The 21,802-nt window shown below is 31.1% G+C and overlaps 1 protein-coding gene across 2 annotated transcripts in view; it reads left to right on the top strand.

Annotated features, from left to right (window-relative positions):
- Positions 1 to 21,802, top strand: part of LOC142336841 (uncharacterized) — a 41,974-nt gene that overhangs the window by 10,454 nt on the left and 9,718 nt on the right. For both annotated transcript variants that reach the window (XM_075385792.1, XM_075385793.1), the window contains exon 2: positions 5,457 to 6,305. In XM_075385792.1, the coding sequence (XP_075241907.1) occupies positions 6,286 to 6,305 (20 nt within the window). In that variant the 5' untranslated portion in view covers positions 5,457 to 6,285. The remainder of the gene's footprint in view (positions 1 to 5,456; positions 6,306 to 21,802) is intronic.

Raw genomic sequence — 21,802 nt, 5'->3', positions numbered from 1 at the left:
GTTTATATATAGAGTCTGTTTTTATGCTTCATGAACCTTAGCCAGGTGTGTCAGCCGTTGAGTTGATTAATTGGCAATATTTTAGTGTGTAATGGTGCGTGTCTTTAAGAGTACAATAAAAACGCCCATTTTCTCAAACCTCTCAGCAGCTTAATTGATATATTGACTTTGTTTATGTGACCTCGGGTACTTTGGGGAGGGGGATTGGGGCTCAGAGGCGGGCTATATTTTGGGCAAAATATGAGCATTCGCTCTGTTATATATACCTAATACTATGCTGCTATATAGCATGTTTAGCCACTAGGGGACTTATAGAGGATAAAGAGAGCGTAAGAGAAAAACTCAACAACTAAACTAGACTAGGGAAAAATCACTTTGTATCCTAAATTAAATAAAACGGAGCTGAATAAGTGAAAAAATTCACATCCCAATTTTGCCTCATAAGTTCATAAGCTGAAGAAATTACCAGTTCTTAACACGTACACTTGCGCCTCTTGTTTTTCGCCATTTTTCCTTTTCCATTTTTTCCCTTTTTCCCCCTTTTAGCTTTTGTGAAATCAGCCTTTTTACCTGTCAAAATTCGAGACAAGGAAATATGACGTTAATACGTATCGTCTTAGATATCCTCATTTGTGTCTTACACCAGTGACGAAAACGAAATTTTTACTTCTAAAATAGCATCCGTTCTTAGCGGTATGATGTCAAAATATATTGAACAATGATTGCTTATTATGTTTTTGTTTTCCTTTCAGTTTACTGCTGTTATAGTAAGAGTTGATATCTCAACTTTGAGACATTATCGTTGACTTATGTAAAAGATTTTTATTCTCACGCTGGTTATTTAAATATTTTCTGGTTTTAACACCCACCTAGACCCTATGGGTACTTATCATAACTAGGGGCTACATTTTATTAAATTGGATCATAACTGGAAAAACAAGAGTTTCGCGGATATGATTTCTGTTCACTCAACTGAGAAAGAGTTTTAGTTTTGAAGATCTGAGCACCCGTACCTAACTTTCAGAGTAATTCAGTACTAAATCAGGAAATTTTTAGAAACCATTCAGTACTGATTCAGAGTCTGTTCATGTAACATTTCAGTACTGATTCAGAGTCTGTTCATGTTCAGTCTGTTCTGATATTATCAGATTCAGACTCTGATTCAGTTCCAGAATCAGACTCTGAATAAGACTGATTTTTTTCTGATTCAGATTCTGAATCAGACTCGGAAATATTCTGATTCGGACTCTGAATCAGATTCTGATTTTTGTCTGAAGTAGGTTAAAATCAAAACTATGTTCGTGAGCCAAGCTAGGTATTACCATTGCTTTCGCTCTGAGGTCCTTAAGAAATATAAATTCAGGCAATACCTGTAGAAATTGAAGAACTTTATATAATGTGGTGTTGTAATCTTTATTAAGTCAAGTTAAAACTGACTTGTTGAGATTTTCCAGTATGCTTTGTGTGATTTAAACCCTCCTTTTTCATTCCGAGCTGGGGACCGGCAGTGGGGGAGTTATTGAACTAAGCTCTAGGAAAAATGATATAGCATGGTAAAGAAAACCAAGCTTGTAATTTCGCTAAAACAAAAACAAGAAAAAATTTAACATCAAAACAAGATTTCACACTACCAAAAGAACCTATCTTTGAAAATGTTAATAGAGAAAATGCAACTTCTTTAAATAATCAGAACTTTTTTCAGCTTAGCAGTACACATGGCCCATAAGACTGGTTATAAACCAAAAATGCCGGAAAAAGCAATATCACAATACCAATAAACCTATCTTTAAAATTGATTATAGAGAAAATGCAACTTCTTCAAATAAAGACAAAGTTTTTTCAAATAAACAAACTCTGGCCAATTACAGAGCACAAATTGACCGCCTCAACTCAAGCAAATTAGGTTTTAAAAATAAATTGAGATACTCCCACTATCTGAACTGAGGTATCCGATGAGCCCAAATTGTTTGGGTTACTTGGGTTTATTTTAGTACTGGAATTTGTGTGACAACAATTCGACCCAAACAAGCTATTGTTTTGAAATTTTCTCTTGAACAACTTTTTGACCAGGCAGATTAAATGAACCAACTGGCAACCGAAGCAAGAGGAGTTTAGTATCAACAAAATGTGGCTACCGCTCGTAGTATTTGTGAAGTACTTCCCGAGATATTGAAAAACGTTTGAAATGTACAACATTTTTTTGTATCCGATTATTGACTCAGTAGTCAAAAGCTGGTCAAAAAAAGCTTCAGAAGATATTGCAACGTTGATCTGAGCAACAGTTATGTCCATTGCCGTTCTTCCAACCTTGAGTTCAATGTGCTACATTGAAACCGGTTCTGAGAACCAAAGTTTTCTGAGTTTAAATTTGTTTCTAGAAATAAATTGTTCAAAAGCGATCAATTGCAAAAAAGCCTTTAAATAACAACCAAATAACTAATGAGAAATTTTTTGTATGTGTCTGCAAGGTCGTGAAAAGTTTCTGATTTTCATTCTGATTCAGAGCTAAATCAGAAATGCATTCTGGATTTTCTTCTAATTCAGAGTTAATTCAGAAAAGCATTCCGAATTTTATTCTGATCCAGAGAAATTCAGCGGACATAGCTTTTGAATGTTGCTCTGACTCACAGAGGTTTCAGAAACAATACAAAAACTGTTCTGAAAACTTTCTAAATCAGTACTGAAAAGTTATTTTATTCTGAAAATGTTCTAATTCAGTTCTGATGCCGACTGAATGTAAGATATGGGCACTTTGTAGCCCCAATTTGTTGTATATTTGACTCAGTAATTCATTCTTTTTAAGTATCCAAATATTTTAAAAAAATAGCAAGCCTTTATTGTCGTTGAGTTAGGAACTATATCTCCCTGTTTTTTTGAAAGCCATCCAACAATTACTGCGTTTATATAATTGGAAATGTTTATTAAAAAAGGAGAGAATGATTTCAAAATTTAGGAAAATATTGTCCCGAACGGCTGTAATGACCTAACTTGTGATATATCAAGCTAGCTAACAAATTAGGAAATTTCCGAGAACGTTGGTGCAACGGTAGCATCACTGGCAAGGGTGCTGGAGATACTGGGTTCGAATCCTGCAACCTCGGCTTGTACAGTGCATAGTGTTTTCACTTTGAGAACATTGGCAATTGAAAAGTTTTTAGTCGAAAAGATATCAACAAGTTTTGCTCTTAAACTTACAGCTTTTCAAACTACATAAAAATAAGAATGCTCAAGATTTCATTGAAATCAAGTCCCAGCAAGATAATTCAAAAAATAAATTCGAAATCGTACAAAACAAATACGTTTTCGAGCAATTTCAAACTCAGGAATGTCTAACAAGAAATTGTTCATTTGTTCAACGAAAGACTTTTTTTTTGATCAGACGTAGGCTGTATTCATTAAAAAAACTCTTGCTGTTAAAAAAAAAGACAAAAATTGAACCAAACCTCTAACTAACCTACTATCTTTGTAAATATCTCTAAGTACAAAAATATTGAATAATAATACTGACTTTTATTACTATTTCTCACGTTTACTATCAATCTAACAAATCGACAAAAAATCGGGGATGCGTACATCATAAGTCCTTGATGTCTCGGAAACAATTTTTAACCTTCTTCACCTTTTCGTTAAAATTATGATAAACAAACTTTCAAAGAAAGATAGGAAATGCGCCTTTAACATTTCGTTTTTCTTATTTGTTCCGACCCCTCCTGAGGGGGGAGGAACTATATACTCAACTAATGTTTTTTTGTTCAGACCATTTTGGCCGATCGATATAATCATCGTAGAGAGTTGTGACTGATATCATTAAAAAGCCCATCCAGCGCAGAATATGGAATGAAAAAGATTTTTTTGAAATTGGTTTTCTAGCGCGAAAAACGAGGTTTAATTTTTTGTGAATATTGAGATAGATTTGATGCTTTTATTCACAATTTCCGGATGTTTTATTGAAAGTTTAGTCAATTTTGTTAAATTTTAATGAATTTATTAACAATAATGTTGTTGATTTGATTTTCAAAGATTAAAAAGTATTGTTGACTATTTTGATTAAACTTTTTGGCTAAAATTTTGGGTATATTCAGAGACTATTTCATAAAAAACTTCACGAAATAAGCTTAGTTGGTCCATTTTCATAAAATTTGACGGAAGTACAAACCCAAAACCTTTTAACACAATCTTGTAAACTCTACAGGGGCTAGTCACAATTTCACCTTCATTAAGAGTGCTTTGGAATTAACGTTCTGCCGCTTGTTGCTATCTTATCTCGATGATTATCAAAATAGCAGCATTTATTTTGACTTTTTCACTAGCAAATTGTCTCTATCTATTGCATTCGAAACATTTATGTGTTCCTAGTGGACGAACAGCAATAGCAAGGGTAGTTGTCTTTTTTTAAAAAAATCGATCTTTCCAATGTTAGTTTAAGAACGGAACAATTCAAATCAAAGCTCATTGGTGATAGACCCGATCATTTTCCTAAACAGTTTCGAATTAATGTAGCTAGTATTTTTACTCCAAAGCTTGTGGTCGTTTTGACTCTTAAGATTAATTTCTTTTAATATACAAGAGCTTTTTGAACTTTGCCACTATATTTTTCTCTTAATTTGGCCAACTTGTACTTTAGTCTCAGCAAAGCAGGAATACTTCTCCTTTATAATGAATTAAAATTTAATCTTTATGGCGATTTTACGCGTTAATTAATTCTTTCTGTACTACCAGATTTCACAATTTTTTTTTATTTTTAGGCGTTTGCCCACTTTTCACGACTTTTTCTTCCTTTTTTCGCATTGTGACTTTATTGACAGTTCACATAACACATCACTGGCGTTACAAATAAAGCACAACTGAACAAATCAAAATCTTTTAAGGTACAGATTATGGTTTTAACGGCTTTGTCACAACTTTCTCGTAGAGTTTAATTGAGTTTTTTTTTCTACTTTTGTCTTTAACTGTCGTTTTCAATTTGTCCTTTAGTCGTATGGAGTTTCCTGAAGATTAACACGTCTCCTTGATTTTTTTGGTTGATTAGATGAGCCTATATTTTATAACTGATGGCTTTCATGACTTTAAAAGTATTGTTTAAGAAAAAACGTTATCTAATTTTGCTTTTTTTGTTCTCTTTTTTGTGTGTTTTTGTTACCTAGTCCCCTTAAATAAAGATCTCTTGTGGCTTTATTGTCTCCGAGAGAAGGCGCAAGTGTACTAAATCTAATGATTTTTCAAAGATTTAATCATGACAGTACTGGCTTCGACTAGGTTTTTCGCAAAAAAAAGTAAATTAATTTTTAATTTTTGTCTATTTCAGACAATGTTTTTGTAAATGTAAGATAAACTCTGAATAATTACAGATCTCAGGCACTTTTTTTACACTGGACACATTTTTCTCTGAAAATTTCGCATGAAATCTGTCTTCATATATTACAGTTTTACAATCAGTTGAAAACATTGTGTTTTAGAACTCCAAAAATGTGAACAGATTGCTTATATCCTCTTCTATTGGTGCTGTAATCGCTTTCTCTGAATAAAACTGCCATTCATTATCTTGAAAACGAGGCGAATTATTCCCTTCTGATAAATTTTTTGCCGTTTGAAAAAAATCTCTATAATGTTACAACAATATCAACATGCTTTCCTTAATAAATTTCGAATCCACTTGTTAAAATTCAGCGATCAAAAGACAAAATGTTGAATGAAAAGCACCGCCGCGAAAATAAAAAAAATTCATATTTACAAAAAACAAATAAACAAACACTTATATATTATCAACAAAAGCAAACTTGATTAGCTTTTCGTTATTTTACCTGCAGCGCTTTTAGTTGATTTTAGCTGAATGCTTCTTGAACTTGAGTAAAAAGTCAATTTCCTTTCCTTTGAACAAATTTCCTATCTCAATTCTTATCTTATTACTGCGTCAAAAACGCCTATTTTACTTCATAGAACGCTACCTTTCTTCTTGCCTTTTATGGTAATTCACTTGCGCAGAAAGAAGATTATAAACAAACGCAAAGTTTAACCTCCTTTTATTTGTTGAAAATTGTTCTTTTTACAAAATTACAAAAAAAATTGAAAACTATTCTGAGTTTAGATAATTTTGGTTGATTTAATCACAATTATGTTTGCAACGGTTATTTTAGCAGCTATTAGTTTGAGAAATTGCGTTGGCGATGAAATGAAGGCTCTAACGACAGAAAGGGATATCGTCGAGATGAGAATTCTTCACTAATTGCAAATTGGCCCCTGGATGAAAATGCACTTATTCGATTATTTCACGATCACGCGACAAACATGGAAAACGTCACTGAGTCGTAAGTTAGCCTTTTTTACGGCCAGATGTTCACTTTTGAAAAATTTTCTTAAAAAGCTCATGACAATTTTGCATGCTATAGCTGACTACTGTCGTATTTTAATCTAACAATCGAGTGTTAAACTCAAAAAATTCTATTGCTATTATTTCATGTCTTGATTAGTTTCTTTCGGAAAACTGGATGGCTGGTAGTAAATTAAATAGGGAAGCAAAAAAAATCTTGCATCAGTTTACTCCAAAATTATCAGTTTCAAACATAACAAGTCGACTTTATGCTCAGTTTGAGCTAGACAAAAAAGACGAGTTTCCATTTTCACAGTATCATCTTTCTATTTGGTCTTTAAGTCAACCAAGTTGTTAAATTGGCTTTAAATGTAGGAACGGAATGAGGATTCATTGATTTCTTCGAAGGAACGTACTTAAATATGATTTCATAGTTTCCATGATTGAATTCTCCTTACGATCTTAGTACAAAAACAAAGACGTATATGATTCTCGCAAGAACACCAAGAAATCATACATGATCCTTGTGTGAATACCAAGAAATCACCTACAATCATTTTATGACCACGAAATTTTATACGTACCTCTTAAGCACACTAATAAATCAAATTTAATCCTTGCATGAGTAGCAAGAAATCACATACTCCTCCTAAGAATACCAAAATCCGTATAAGATTCTTGTATAAACAGCAAGAAATCATATATCATCCTTGTACAAAAACCCTGATATCATATTTGCTCCTTTTATTATTACCAAGAAATCATCAATGATACTCTTAAGAAAACGAAGAAATCAGATTTGATCCTTGTATGATTAGAGAGAAATCACATATGAGCATCTTAAGGACACAAAGAATTCACATATGCATTTTGCTCGATTACCAAGAAATTAGATATAAATTTCGTAATAACAACAGGAATAGCAGAAATCATATAAAATCCCCGTATGAATACCAAGAAAACCTATACTACAATTGTTCATTAAGCGAGAAAGCGTGTATGATCCTTGTAATCATACAAAAACATCACATATGATATTGTTAGGAAAATCAAAAAATCAGATATGATCCTTGTATGATTACCAGGAAATCAAATTGACCCTTGTATGATTATAAAAAATCATGAATGATCCTCCTACGAATAACAGGAAACGATATATGATCCTTGTATAAAAACTGGGGTATCATATTTGATCCATGTATGATTACCAAGAAATCATAAATTATCCCAGTAAGATTACGAAGAAATTATGTATCTTCCTCGTTAGAGTACCAAGAAAGCATAATTGACACTGGTATGATTACATAGAAATCACAAATAATCCTCGTAAATGAAATAATAATCATATTTGCTCATTGTATGATTAGAATGAGGTCATATGAAAATCTATTAAGAATACCAAGCAAACATATATGAGCACCAGGAATACAAAAAATTATGATGCTTGTATGATTCCCAAGAAGTTGGGTATGATCTTTGTATGGTTTTTAAGAAATCAAATATGATCTTCGAAAGAATACAAAGTAGTTTTTTGAAGTTGTATGGTTAGCAATAAATGATATATGATCCTCGTAATACCAAGAAATCATAAATGACAATTGTAGGCTTTACAAGAAATCATTTATGATCCTTGCAAGAAAATCAAGTAATCAATTTTGATTTTTTTTTCGATTACCAGGAGATCAAGTTAAAACCTGTATGGTTAAGAAGACATCAATTAAATCCCTGATAAAATTACCAAGAAATCATAAATGGTCCTCGTAGGATTGCGAAGAACTCATAAACAATCCTCGTAAGAATACCAGGATATCATATATCATCCTTCTTTGATTACCATAAAGCGTCTAGGATCCTCGTTGGAATACAATGAAATAGTTTATAGTTCGCAAAGATTCAGATTTGATCCTCGTAAAAAGCATGAAATCAAATATGGCCCCCCTCGTATAATCTTGATATGATTATAAAACAATTATACATCAGCCTAGGAAGAAGAGCACGAAATCATATATGATTCTTGTTTTATTACAAGAATTCGTGTAAGATCTTCATATGACTATCAAAAAATCTTACAACATCCTTGAAAGAACACCAATAAACCATATAAAATCCCTGTATGGTTACCAAAAGACCATAAATGGCCGCGTTTGAATACCAAGAAATCAATAGTGGTCCTCGTTTTATAACCATGAAATTATATGTGACCCCCATTAGAGTAACGAGGAACTGTTTAGATGTTTGTATGATTACCAAGAGATCGTGCTTGATCATCGTATGATTTCCAAGAGAATATATACAATCTTCGTATGAAAATCAAGAACTCCAATTCGATTTTTGTTTGATTACCAAGGAGAATTCATGCTTATCGTATGATTGCCATGAAATCAGATATGATCGTCGTATGATTACCCAGATATCCTAGACGATCTCACTATGGTAACAAAGTAATAAAGTATCTGCTTCACCAAACACCATGAAATCATATATGACTCTTGTATGATTACCAGGAAATTATATATTGCTCTCGTATCAAAAACTAATTATATGTGATAATCGTATGACTATTAAGATATCATATGCGGCCCTTGTAGGAATAAAGAATACCAAGAAATCATATATGATCCATGTTTGATTACCAAAAAATCATAAATGAGCCGCGTCGGAATACCAAGAGATCACAAAGGATCTAGGCTTTATTACCATGAAATAAAATTTGATCTCCTTAAGAATAATATGAAGTCGTTTATGATCCTTGTAAGGATACCAGAAAATTATTTATGATTACCAGGAAGTCGTGTATGATCCTCTTATGAATACCAAGAAATCATATATGAACTTTGTATGATTACCAAAAAGTCACCTATAATCATTTTTTGACAACAAAGTCAATACAATCCTTGTAAGCATACAAACAAAAGAAATTTAAGCCTTGCATGAATACCAGGAAATCACATATGCTGTTCCTAAGAATACCAAAAAATCGTAAATGATTCTTGTATAATCAGCAAGAAATCTTATGTGATCCTTATATGAAGAACCTTATATCATATTTGATCCGTGTATTATTACCAAGAAATCATCAAAGATACCCTTAAGAAAACAAAGAAATCAGATTTGATCCTCGTAAGATTAAAGAGAAATCACATATGAGCATCTTAGGGAAACAAAGAAATCACATATGCGTTTTTCATGATTACCAATAAATTAGATATAAACTTCGTAAAATCATCCGTATTAAAAACTTTTTAGAAACTGTATATCATCCCCGTAAGAATACCAAGAAAACATATACTACGTTTCTTTGATTAGCAAAAAAGCGTGTATGATCCCTCTAAGAATACAAAGAAATCACATATGATGCTGGTAGGAAAATCAAAAAAATCAAATTTGATCCCTGTATGATTACCAGGAAACCAAATTGATCCTTGTTTGATTACAAAAAATCACGAATGATCCTCCTATTAATAACAGGAAACGATATATGATCCTCGTATAAAAACTGAGGTATCTTATTTGATCCATGTATGATTACCAAGAAATAATAAATTATCCCGTTAAGAAAACGAAGAAATTATATATCTTCCTCGTAAGAGTACCAAGATAGCTTAATTGACCCTGGTATGATTACATAGAAATCACAAATAATCCTCTTAAATATAATAATAATCATATTTGCTCATTGTATGATTACACTAAGGTCATATATAAACCTATTAAGAATACCGAGCAATTATATATGAACACAAGGAATACAAAAAAAATTATGATACTTGTATGATTCCCAAGAAGTTGGGTATGATCTTTGTATGAATTCTAAGAAACCAAATATGATCTTCGAAAGAAAACAAAGTAGTTTTTTTAGAGTTGTATGGTTAGCAATAAATGATATATGATCATCGTATTATTCACAAGAAATCATAAATGATATTTGTGGGTTTTACAGGAAATCAAGTCTGTTTCTCGTAACAAAACCAAGTCATCAACTTTGATCCTTTTCTGACTACCAGGAGATCAAGTTAAACCCCATATGGTTAAGAAGACATCAATTACAACTCTTATCAAATTACCAAGAAATCATAAAGTGTCCTCGCAGGTTTGCGAAGATCTCATAAACAATCCTCGTAAGAATACCAGGATATCAGCTATGATTCTTGTTTGATTACCAAAAAATCATCTATGATCCTTTTATGATAAGTAAGAAATCATAAATGATCATTTTATGAATACCATGAAATCATAAATGGTTCTTGTAAGATTACCAGGATTTTATACAAAATCATCGGAAGAATAACAAGAAATCATATTTGATCCTTGTATGATTACCAAGAAATCACCTACAACCATTTTACAACCAGGAAATTATATAGGTACCTCTTGAGCACACTAAGAATACCAAAAAATCGTAAATGATTCTTGCATAATCAGCAAGAAATCTTATGTGATCCTTATATGAAGAACCTGATATCATATTTGATCCGTGTATTATTACCAAGAAATCATCAATGATACTCTTAAGAAAACAAAGAAATCAAATTTGATCCTTGTAAGATTAAAGATAAATCACATATGAGCATCTTACGGAAACAAAGAAATCACATATGCGCTTTGCAATGATTACCAATAAATTAGATATAAACTTCGTAATATCATCCGTATTATAAACTTCGTAGAAACTGTACCTCATCCCCGTAAGAATACCAAGAAAACCTATACTACGTTTCTTTGATTAGCAAGAAGAATTAGCGTGTTTGATCCTTGTAATAAAACAAAGAAATCACATATGATGCTGGTAGGAAAATCAAAAAATCAAATTTGATCCCTGTATGATTACCAGGAAATCAAATTGATCTTTGTATGATTACGAAGAAATCACCTATGATCATTTTATGACCAGGAAATTATATACGTACCTCTTAAGCACACTAATAAATCAAATTTAATCCTTGCATGAGTAGCAAGAAATCACATACTCCTCCTAAGAATACCAAAATCCGTATAAGATTCTCGTCTAAACAGCGAAAAATCATATATGATCCTTGTACGAAAACCCTGATATCTTATTTGCTCTTGTTATTATTACCACGAAATCATCAATGATACTCTTAAGAAAACGAAGAAATCAGGTTTGATCCTTGTATGATTAAAGAGAAATCACATATGAGCATCTTGAGGACACAAAGAAATCACATATGCTTTTTGCTCGAATACCAAGAAATTAGATATAAACTTCGTAATTACAACAGGAATAGCAGAAATCATATACCATCCCCGTAAGAATACAAAAAAACCTATACTACAATTGTTTTTTAAGAAAGAAAGCGTGTATGATCCTTGTAATCATACAAAAAAAATCACATATGATGCTGGTAGGAAAATCAAAAAATCAGATATGATCCTTGTATAATTACCAGGAAATCAAATTGATCCTTGTATGGTTAGAAAAAAACGCGAATGATCCTCCTACGAATAACAGGAAACGATATATGCAGGAAACGATATATGATCTTCGTATAAAAACTGAGGTATCATAATTGATCCATGTATGATAAGTCATAAATTGTCCCTGTAAGGATCTAAACAAATCTTATATCTTCCTCGTAAGAGTACCAAGAATTGATCCTGGTATGATTACAAAAAACTCACAAATTATCTTTGTATGAATATTAATAATTTTTGTTGCTCATTGCAAGATTACAACGAGGTCAAATATAATTTTTTTAGGAATACCATGCAAACATATATGAACACCAGGAAAACAGAAAAAACTTTTTTGTGTGATTCCCAAGAAGTTGGACATGATTTTTAATTGATTTCTAAAAAACCAAATATGATCTTCGAATGAAAACAAGATAGTTTTTACTAGAGTTTTATGGTTAGAAATAAATGACATATGATCCTCGTAATACCAGGAAATCATAACTGACATTCGTAGGTTTTACAAGAAATCATGTATGATCCCTGTAGAAAACCAAGAAATCGATTTTGATCTTTTTCGATTATTCCGAAGAACTCATAAAAAATCCTCGTAAGAATACCAGGATGTCAAATATGATCCTTGTTTGATTAACAAAAAAATGGCTAGGATCCTCGTTGGAATACAAGGAAATCGTTTGTATTTCTCAAAGGAATACTATAGATTCAGATTTTATCCTCGTAAAAAGCAGGAAATCAAATATGGCCCTCGTATAATCCTGATATGAATACAAAAGAAATTTACATCAGCCTAGTGAGAAGAGCACGAAATAATATATGACTCTTGTTTGTTTACCAAGAAATTGTGTGAGATCCTCATATGACTTTCGAGAAATGGTACAACATCCTTGAAAGAACACCAATAAACCATATATAATCCATGTAAGGTTACCAAAAGACCATAAATGAGCCGCGTATGAATACCAAGAAATCAATAGTGGTCCTCGTTTTATAACCAAGAAATTATATGTGACCCCCATTAGAGTCACGAGGAATTGTTTAGATGTTTGTATGATTACCAAGAGATCGTGCTTGATCATCGTATAATATACAATCCATATACAATCTTCGTATGAAAATCAGGAACTCCAATTCGATTTTTTTTTGATTACCAAGGAAAACTCGTATACGCTATTCGTATGAATGTCATGAAATCAGATATGATCTTCGTATGATAACCGGGATAGCCTTTATGATCTCACTATGGTAACAAAGGAATTAAATATTTGCCTCATCAAAAACCAAGAAATCATATGACCCTTGTATGATTACCAGGAAATTATATATGGTTCTCGTATCCAAAAATAATTATATGTGATAATCGTATGATTATTAAGAAATCATTTCTGGGCCTTGTAAGAATAAAGAATACCACGAAATCAGATATGATCCATGTTTGATTACCAAAAAAATTATAAATGAGCAGCGAAAGAATACCAAGAGATCTAAAAGGAACCGCGTTCTATTACCATGAAATCAAAATTGATCTCCCTGAGAATAATATGAAGTCATATAAGATCATCGTACGGATACAAAGGAATCAATTATGATGCTTGTATGATTACCAAGAAATCATGAATGAACCTCTTATGAAAAGGAAGAATCCATATATGATCCCTGTATAATTACATTGAAAACAAACATGGTCTTCGTAAGATTATCAAGAAATCATTTATTATGCTTAATTGAATACCAAGAAGTTGTGTATGATCTTCGAATGATTTCCAGGAAATCATATATGATCCCCGTCTGAACACCAGGACTCAAATATCTTTTTTGCTTCTCATCTGATTTCTTTTGTCGATTTGGATCACATATTCGATTATCTGGTGTTATTGTGTGACCAATCTGACATCCCTCAAGTGATGTGCTTTATTTGGTCCTAAATTAAAGTTTTGTTCTAAATGAAAGAGTTATCTTTATAAAAAAATATTTTCTCAAAGTCAACCCAAAATGAGGATTATATAATTTTTAATGATTCTTCTATGGTATTGAAAAAACCATATATCATTTTGTATGAATACTAGGAATTCATATATTTCCTGTATGACCTAGTATGATTGATAAAAATCATATAGGACATAGTGGGAAAACAGAACAATTTATATGACGGATAACCCGGAAGTGTGTCCGGGTTAAAAATGAAGAGATCCAAGGAAAAACATTCTTAAATTTATGTATAATTTTTTCCGGGATCAAATAAAAAATCCGTTTATAAAAATTTTCTTCGATTAATTTTAAAAAGTTGCAATTGAATTTCTTAAGGCATTTAGATTTTTTCTACTAGTTTTTAAAAGAAACTGCGGAAGAGAGTTACCATAAAATGCATAAAATTTGTTTAAAAAATTTCGAACAACAATTTTTAAATAAGCTTAAATATAAGACCCTTGTATAATTGTCATATAAAAATCTTACATCAACCTAGTAAGAACAACAATAAATCATAAATGATCCCTGTATGGTTATTAGAATACCAAAAATGAGCCGCGTACGATTACCGGGAAATCATATCTGACCCTCGTAAGAGTAAAAAGAAATCATTTATTGTGCTACAATTTTTATCAAGAGATCATGTTGGAATATCGTATGATTTCCAAGAAATCATATAAAATCCTCGAAAGAAAACCATGAAGTCCAATTTGATTTTTGTACGATTACCAAAAAGAAGTCGTACATGATCTTTGTAGGAATGCCAAGAAATCAGATATGAACCTCATATGATTACCAAGATATTTTACTTGATCTCGCTATGGTAACAAAGGACTTGAATAAATCTTAATAATTAAATCTTTTATGATTACCAGGCAAGATATCATATGTGATCCTATCAAGAATACCAAGAAATCATAAATGGTCGGTGGTTGATTAATGACAAATCTTATATGATCCTTGTAAAAGTACCAAGAACTCAAAAAATACGATCCGTGTTTGATAACCAAAAAATCAAAAATTAGCCGCGCAGGAAAACCAAGAATTCAGAAAAGAACCGCGTTTTGTTACCTTGAAATCAAATTTGATCTCCGTAAGAATACCATGAAGTCAAATATGATCATCGTAAGGATACTAAAAAATCGTTCATGATGCTTGTATGATTGACAAGAAATCATGTATGATCCTCTTATGAAAACCAAGAAACCATATATGATCCCTGTGCAATTACCATGAAAACAAATATGCACTTCGTAAGAGTACCAAGAAATCATTTATGCTGGTTGTTTGGATACCAAGAAGTTGTGTATGAACTTCGTATGATTTCCAGGAAATCATATATGATCCTCATCCAAACACCAAGACTCAAATTTTTTTTCCCTCTCGCCTGAGATTTTTTTCTCAATTTCTACTTAAAATCATGATTATATAAGTTTTTAATGATTCTTCAATGGTGTTGAACATATCATACATCATGTTATATGAATACTAGGAAATCATATAATTCCTACATGACCCAGTATGATTGATAAGAATCATATAGGACATAGCGTGAACCGAGAATAAGTTGTATGACGGATAGCCCGGAAGTATGTCCCGGTTAAAATTAAAAAGACCCAAGGAAAAACATTCTTAAGTTTTATATTAATTTTTCCGGGATCAAATAAAAAACCCGTTTTTAAAAACTTTCTTTGATTAAATTTAAAAATTTGCAAATTAATTTCTTACGTCATTTTGATTTTTTCTGCTAATTTTTAAAAGAAACTGAAGAAGAGTGTTCCCATAAAATGATTAAAATTTGTTTAAAAAATTTTGAACAACAATTTTTAACTAGGCTTAAATATAAGATTCTCGTATAATTGTTATAAAAAAATCTTACATCAACCTTGTAAGAATAACAAAAAGTCATATATGATCACTGTATGGTTATCAAAAATCTAAAAATTAGCCGCGTACGAATACCAGGAAATCAAAATGGATCCTCGTTTTATTACTATGAAATCATATCTGACCCTCGTAAGAGTAACAAGAAATCATTTATGGTGCTATGATTTTTATCAAGAGGTCATGTTGGATTATTGTATGATTTCCTAGTAATTATATACAATCCTCGCAAGAAAACAATGAAGTCCAATTTGATTTTTTTATGATTACCAACGAGAAGTCGTACATGATCTTTGTAAGAATGCCATGAAATCAGATATGAACCTCATATGATTACCAAGATATCTTATTTGATCTCGCTATGGTAACAAAAGAAATAAATATCTGCCTCATGAAAAACTAAGAAATCATGAATCAATCTTGTATGATTACCAGGCAAGATGTCATATGTGATCCTATCAAGATTACCGAGAAATCATACATGGTCGGTGCTTAATTAATGACAAATTTTATATGATCCTTATAAAACTACCAAGAACTCAAAAAATGTGATCAGTGTTTGATAACCAAAAAATCATGAATGAGCCGCGTAGGAAAACCAAGAATTCAAAATGGATCCTCGTTTTATTACTAGGAAATCATATCTGACCCTCGTAAGAGTAAAAAGAAATCACTTATTGTGCTACAATTTTTATCAAGAGATCATGTTGGAATATCGTATGATTTCCAAGAAATCATATAAAATCCTCGCAAGAAAACCCTGAATTCCAATTTGATTTTTGTACGATTACCAAATAGAAGTCGTACATGATCTTTGTAAGAACGCCATAAAATCAGATATGAACCTCATATGATTACCAAGATATCTTATTTGATCTCGCTATGGTAACAAAGGAATTAAATAAATCTTAATAATTAAATCTTGTATGATTACCAAGCAAGATATCATATGTGATCCTGTCAAGAATACCAAAAAATCATACATTGTCGGTGCTTGATTAATGACAAATCGTATATGATCCTTGTAAAAGTACCAAGAACTCAAAAAATATTATCCGTGTTTGATTACCAAAAAATCATAAAAGAGCCGCGTAGGAAAAACAAAAAATCAAAAAGGGTCCGCGTTTTATTACCCTGAAATCAAATTTGATCTCCGTAAGAATACCATGCAGTCATATATGATCATCGTAAGAATACTAAGAAATAATTTATGATGCTTGTATGATTACCATGAAATCAAGTATGATCCTCTTATGAAAACCAAGAAACCATATATGATCCCTGTACAATTACCATGAAAACAAATATGCTCTTCGTAAAAGTACCAAGAAATCAATTATGCTGCTTGTTTGAATACCAAGAAGATTTGTATGATCTTCCTATAATTTCCAGGAAATCATATATAATCTTCATCCGAACACCAAACCTCAAATAAATTTTTTTGCTCTCATCTGATTTTTTACCGACTTGGATAACGTATTTGATTATCTGGTATTACCGTCTGACCAATCTGACGTCCTTGAATTGCATTATTTGGTTCTAAATTAAGGTTTGGTTCTAAATGAAATATTTATCTTTATAAGAATTTTTTCTCAATTTCTACCCAAAATCAAGATTATATAAGTTTTTAATGATTCTTCAATGGAATTGAAAAAATCATATATCATCTTATATGAATACTAGGAGTTCATATATTTTCTATATGACCCAATATTATTGATAAGAATCATATAGGACATAGTGCAAAACGAGAAAAAGTTGAATGACGGATCACCCGGAAGTGTGTCCCGTTTGAAATTAAAGAGACCCAAGGAAAAACATTCTTAATTTTTATATACTCTTTTCCGTGATCAAATAAAAAATCCGTTTCTAAAAATTTTTTTGATTAATTTTAAAAATTTGCAAATTAATTTCTTAAGTCTTTTTGATTTTTTCTACTCATTTTTAAAAGACACTGAGGAAGATTGTTCCCATAAAATGCATAGAATTTGTTTAAAGAATTTTGAACAACAATTTTTAAAGAGGCTTAAATATAAGATTGATATCAAAAAATTTACATCATCCTTGTAAACAAACCAATAACTCATATATGATCCCTGTATGGTTACCAAAAAACTAAAAATGAGCCGCGTACGAATACCAAGAAACCAAAATGGATCCTCGTTTTTTTACCATGAAAACAAATATGACCCTCGTAAGATTAACAAAAAATTATTTATGATGCTTTGATTTTTACCAAGAGATCATGTTTGTTCATTGTAAGATTTTCAACAATTCATATACAATCCTCGTATGAAAACCAAGTAATCCATATTGATTTTTTTATTATTGCCAAAGAAAAGTTGTACATTATCTTCGTAAAAATGCCATGAAATCAGATGTGAAACTCATATGACTACCAAGATATCTTGTGTGATCTCACTATGGTAATAAACGAATTCAATATCAGCTCCATAAAAAAACCACGGAATCATATATGACTCTTGTATGATAACCAAGATAACATATATAGTCCTCGTTTCCAAGAAATCAATATATCATATATTAACCTAGTAGGAATACCGGGAAACCATACATGGTCGTTGCATGATTAATGAGAAATTTTAGATAATCCTTGTAAAAATCCCAAGGAATCAAATTTGATCCATGTTTTTTTTACCAAAAAATCATAAATGAGTGGCGAAGGAATACCAGGAAATCAAAAAGAATTTGCGTTTTGTTACCCTGAAATCAAATTTGATCTACGCAAGAATACCATGAAGTCATAAATAATCCTCCTAAGGATACCAAGAAACCATATATGGTCCCTCTACAATTCCCATGAAAAAAAATTTATACTCCTCCTAAAAGTACCAAGAAATCATTTATGATGCTTGTATGATTACCAAGAAGTCATGTATGATCCTTCTATGAACACCAAGAAACCATATATGGTCCCTGTACAATTCCCATGAAAAAAATTATATACTCCTCGTATTAGTACCAAGAAGCTATTTATTATGCTTGTCTGAATACCAAGAAATCGTCTATGATCTTCGTATGATTTCCAAGAAATCATATATGATCCTCGTCTGAATACAAAGACTCAAACATCTTTTTTTCCCTCTCGCATGCATTTTTTATCACCGATTTGGATCACATATTCGAATATCTGTTATCATTGTGTGATCAACCTGACGTTTTTGAAGTGCAGTATTTAGTTCTAAATTAAATTTTGGTTCTATTTGAAGGAGTTTTCTTTATAAGAATTTTTAGGGATTACTACCGAAAATGAGGATTATATAAGTTTTTTTATGATTCTTCTATGATATTTTAAAAATCATATATCATCTTTGTATGAATTCTAGGAAATCATATAATTCCTACATAACCCAGTATGATTAATATATAATCCGTTTCGAAAAGATTTCTTTGATAAATTTAAAAAATTTGCTAATGAATTTCCTACGTCATTTAGATTTTTCTATTAATTTTTTATTGAAAATGTAGGACATAGTGTGAAACCAGAAAAATTGTATGATGGATAACCCGGAAGTGTGTCCGAGTTAAAATTAAAGAGACCCAGTGAAAAACTTTCTTAGGTTTCATATAAGTTTTTTCGGGACCATATATATATAATCCGTTTCGAAAAGATTTCTTTGATTAATTTAAAAAATTTGCTAATGAATTTCCTAAGTCATTTAGATCTTTCTATTAATTTTTTATTGAAAATGAAGAAGAGTGTTCCCATAAAATGCACCAAATTTAAAAAAAAAATTCCAAGAATAATTTTTAAATAGGCTTGAACCATAATCATTTGCTTTTTGCCTTCTAAAGCAAAATATACCTAAGTGTATTTCGTAGCAAATCACAAAAATCGGCTGATACTGAACATCCTTGAGCTCTCCTTCTTGAGAAAAACATAGTTTTTTTTGTTCGAATGCAAGCTTTTGTAGAGATTTCGACAATTTCCACGTTGAAAACCAAACTTAGAAAAAAATACTGATCATCAAACATAGCATGAAAAAAATACCAAGAAATCGTGTATGATCTTCGTATGAGTTCCAAGAAATCATATATGATCCTCGTCTGAATACAAAGACTCAAACATCTTTTTTTCCCTCTCGCATGCATTTTTTATCACCGATTTGGATCACATATTCGAATATCTGTTATCATTGTGTGATCAACCTGACGTTTTTGAAGTGCAGTATTTAGTTCTAAATTAAATTTTGGTTCTATTTGAAGGAGTTTTCTTATAAGAATTTTTAGGGATTATTACCGAAAATGAGGATTATATAAGTTTTTTTATGATTTTTCTATGATATTTTAAAAATCATATATCATCTTTGTATGAATTCTAGGAAATCATATAATTCCTACATAACCCAGTATGATTAATATATAATCCGTTTCGAAAAGATTTCTTTGATTAATTTAAAAAATTTGCTAATGAATTTCCTACGTCATTTAGATTTTTCTATTAATTTTTTATTGAAAATGTAGGACATAGTGTGAAACCAGAAAAATTGTATGATGGATAACCCGGAAGTGTGTCCGAGTTAAAATTAAAGAGACCCAATGAAAAACTTTCTTAGGTTTCATATAAGTTTTTTCGGGACCATATATATATAATCCGTTTCGAAAAGATTTCTTTGATTAATTTAAAAAATTTGCTAATGAATTTCCTAATTTCCTTTTTTATTGAAAATGAAGAAGAGTGTTCCCATAAAATGCACCAAATTTAAAAAAAAAATTCCAAGAATAATTTTTAAATAGGCTTAAACCATAATCATTTGCTTTTTGCCTTCTAAAGCAAAATATACCTAAGTGTATTTCGTAGCAAATCACAAAAATCGGCTGATACTGAACATCCTTGAGCTCTCCTTCTTGAGAAAAACATATTTTTTTTGTTCGAATGCAAGCTTTTGTAGAGATTTCGACAATTTCCACGTTGAAAACCAAACTTAGAAAAAAATACTGATCATCAAACATAGCATGTGTAACTCTTTATCCCATAAAAGTGACCAAGAGAATATGAAGGACAATTTCCGCTTCTCGGCATGAAAATTCGAAACTGAAATTTACTTATGTTTCAAACTAATTATTGTAAAACGGCATTAAAATAATAGAATAATAGAACTAATATAAACATAGGAAGATGTTGACAACCTTCCTAATAATTCATTTTGGAGCATCGATTGAACTTTTTAGAAGAAAGGTGTTCACAACCATTACATTTAGTCGTACCAGACAGGTCGAACTTGAGTTCTCAGCATAACCACGATATTTAGTTTGGCAAGCATCAATGTTTCTGGTGCATAATTGTTAAATATGAATGATTTATTGTCCGTTCCATTGCAATGGCAACGAACGAGTTGAGTTCACCAGAAATGACTGTGACATAAAGTCATTCTAAAGTGGGAAATTTGTCGTAGTTCTTTCAAATTGACTAAGCGTGAGTTAAAATATCTGTGCTGCTTATCAATTTATATTCACGCCGATCTGCTAAACTTACAGATGAATTATGAGAGGTTAAAAGATTATATGTTAAATGAAATATTTTTTAAAGCTGACATGGTGGTTGAATTTTTGAATGTCTTTTGATGAAGTCTCCTGTTTCGAGCGTATATTCTGATTTGTTCCACCGCACTGCGAGTGCCTTTCACAAAACAAAAAATCAAGTACAAACAGTGGAAACAAAAATCAAGTAGCTATTACAGATAGAATCAATTTTGATAATACGAGTTTATTAATAATAATTTTTGCGCCAAAAACTTCTTCAAAACTGAAATTTAATATCGTGACTTAAGCTTTGTAACCTTACTCATCTGATAACCTGAGGAGGATGATGCCACTAAACTAAATAGTAATAAATATTTTGTTGACATGTTTTCTATGTAACACTGTTTCATGAAATTTTGTTTCAAGGCATTATTTTAACTTCTCGGCACTTGATTATATAATTATACTATATATATATATATATATATATATATATATATATATATATATATATATATATATATATATATATATATATCTTGATAATATTCTGCCAGAGCAGTCTTGGCTTTAAAAATGCCTAATTACTTGCTGATACTATTTCCATCAAACAACTCAAGACTAAAAAACTCAAAAACTACTAGTAGGGTAAGCATCTTACGCTGGTATTGATTGGATTTGTAAAGGGAAAACATTGTTGCGTCTCTCATAAGGATATTCAATTTTTTT

The sequence above is a fragment of the Convolutriloba macropyga genome, chromosome 3, assembly GCF_964194025.1.
Source record: "Convolutriloba macropyga chromosome 3, txConMacr16.3, whole genome shotgun sequence".
Lineage (NCBI taxonomy): Eukaryota > Metazoa > Xenacoelomorpha > Acoela > Convolutidae > Convolutriloba > Convolutriloba macropyga.
The sequence above is the reverse complement of the archived record's forward strand: the minus strand, read 5'-3'. Positions and strand labels throughout refer to the sequence as shown.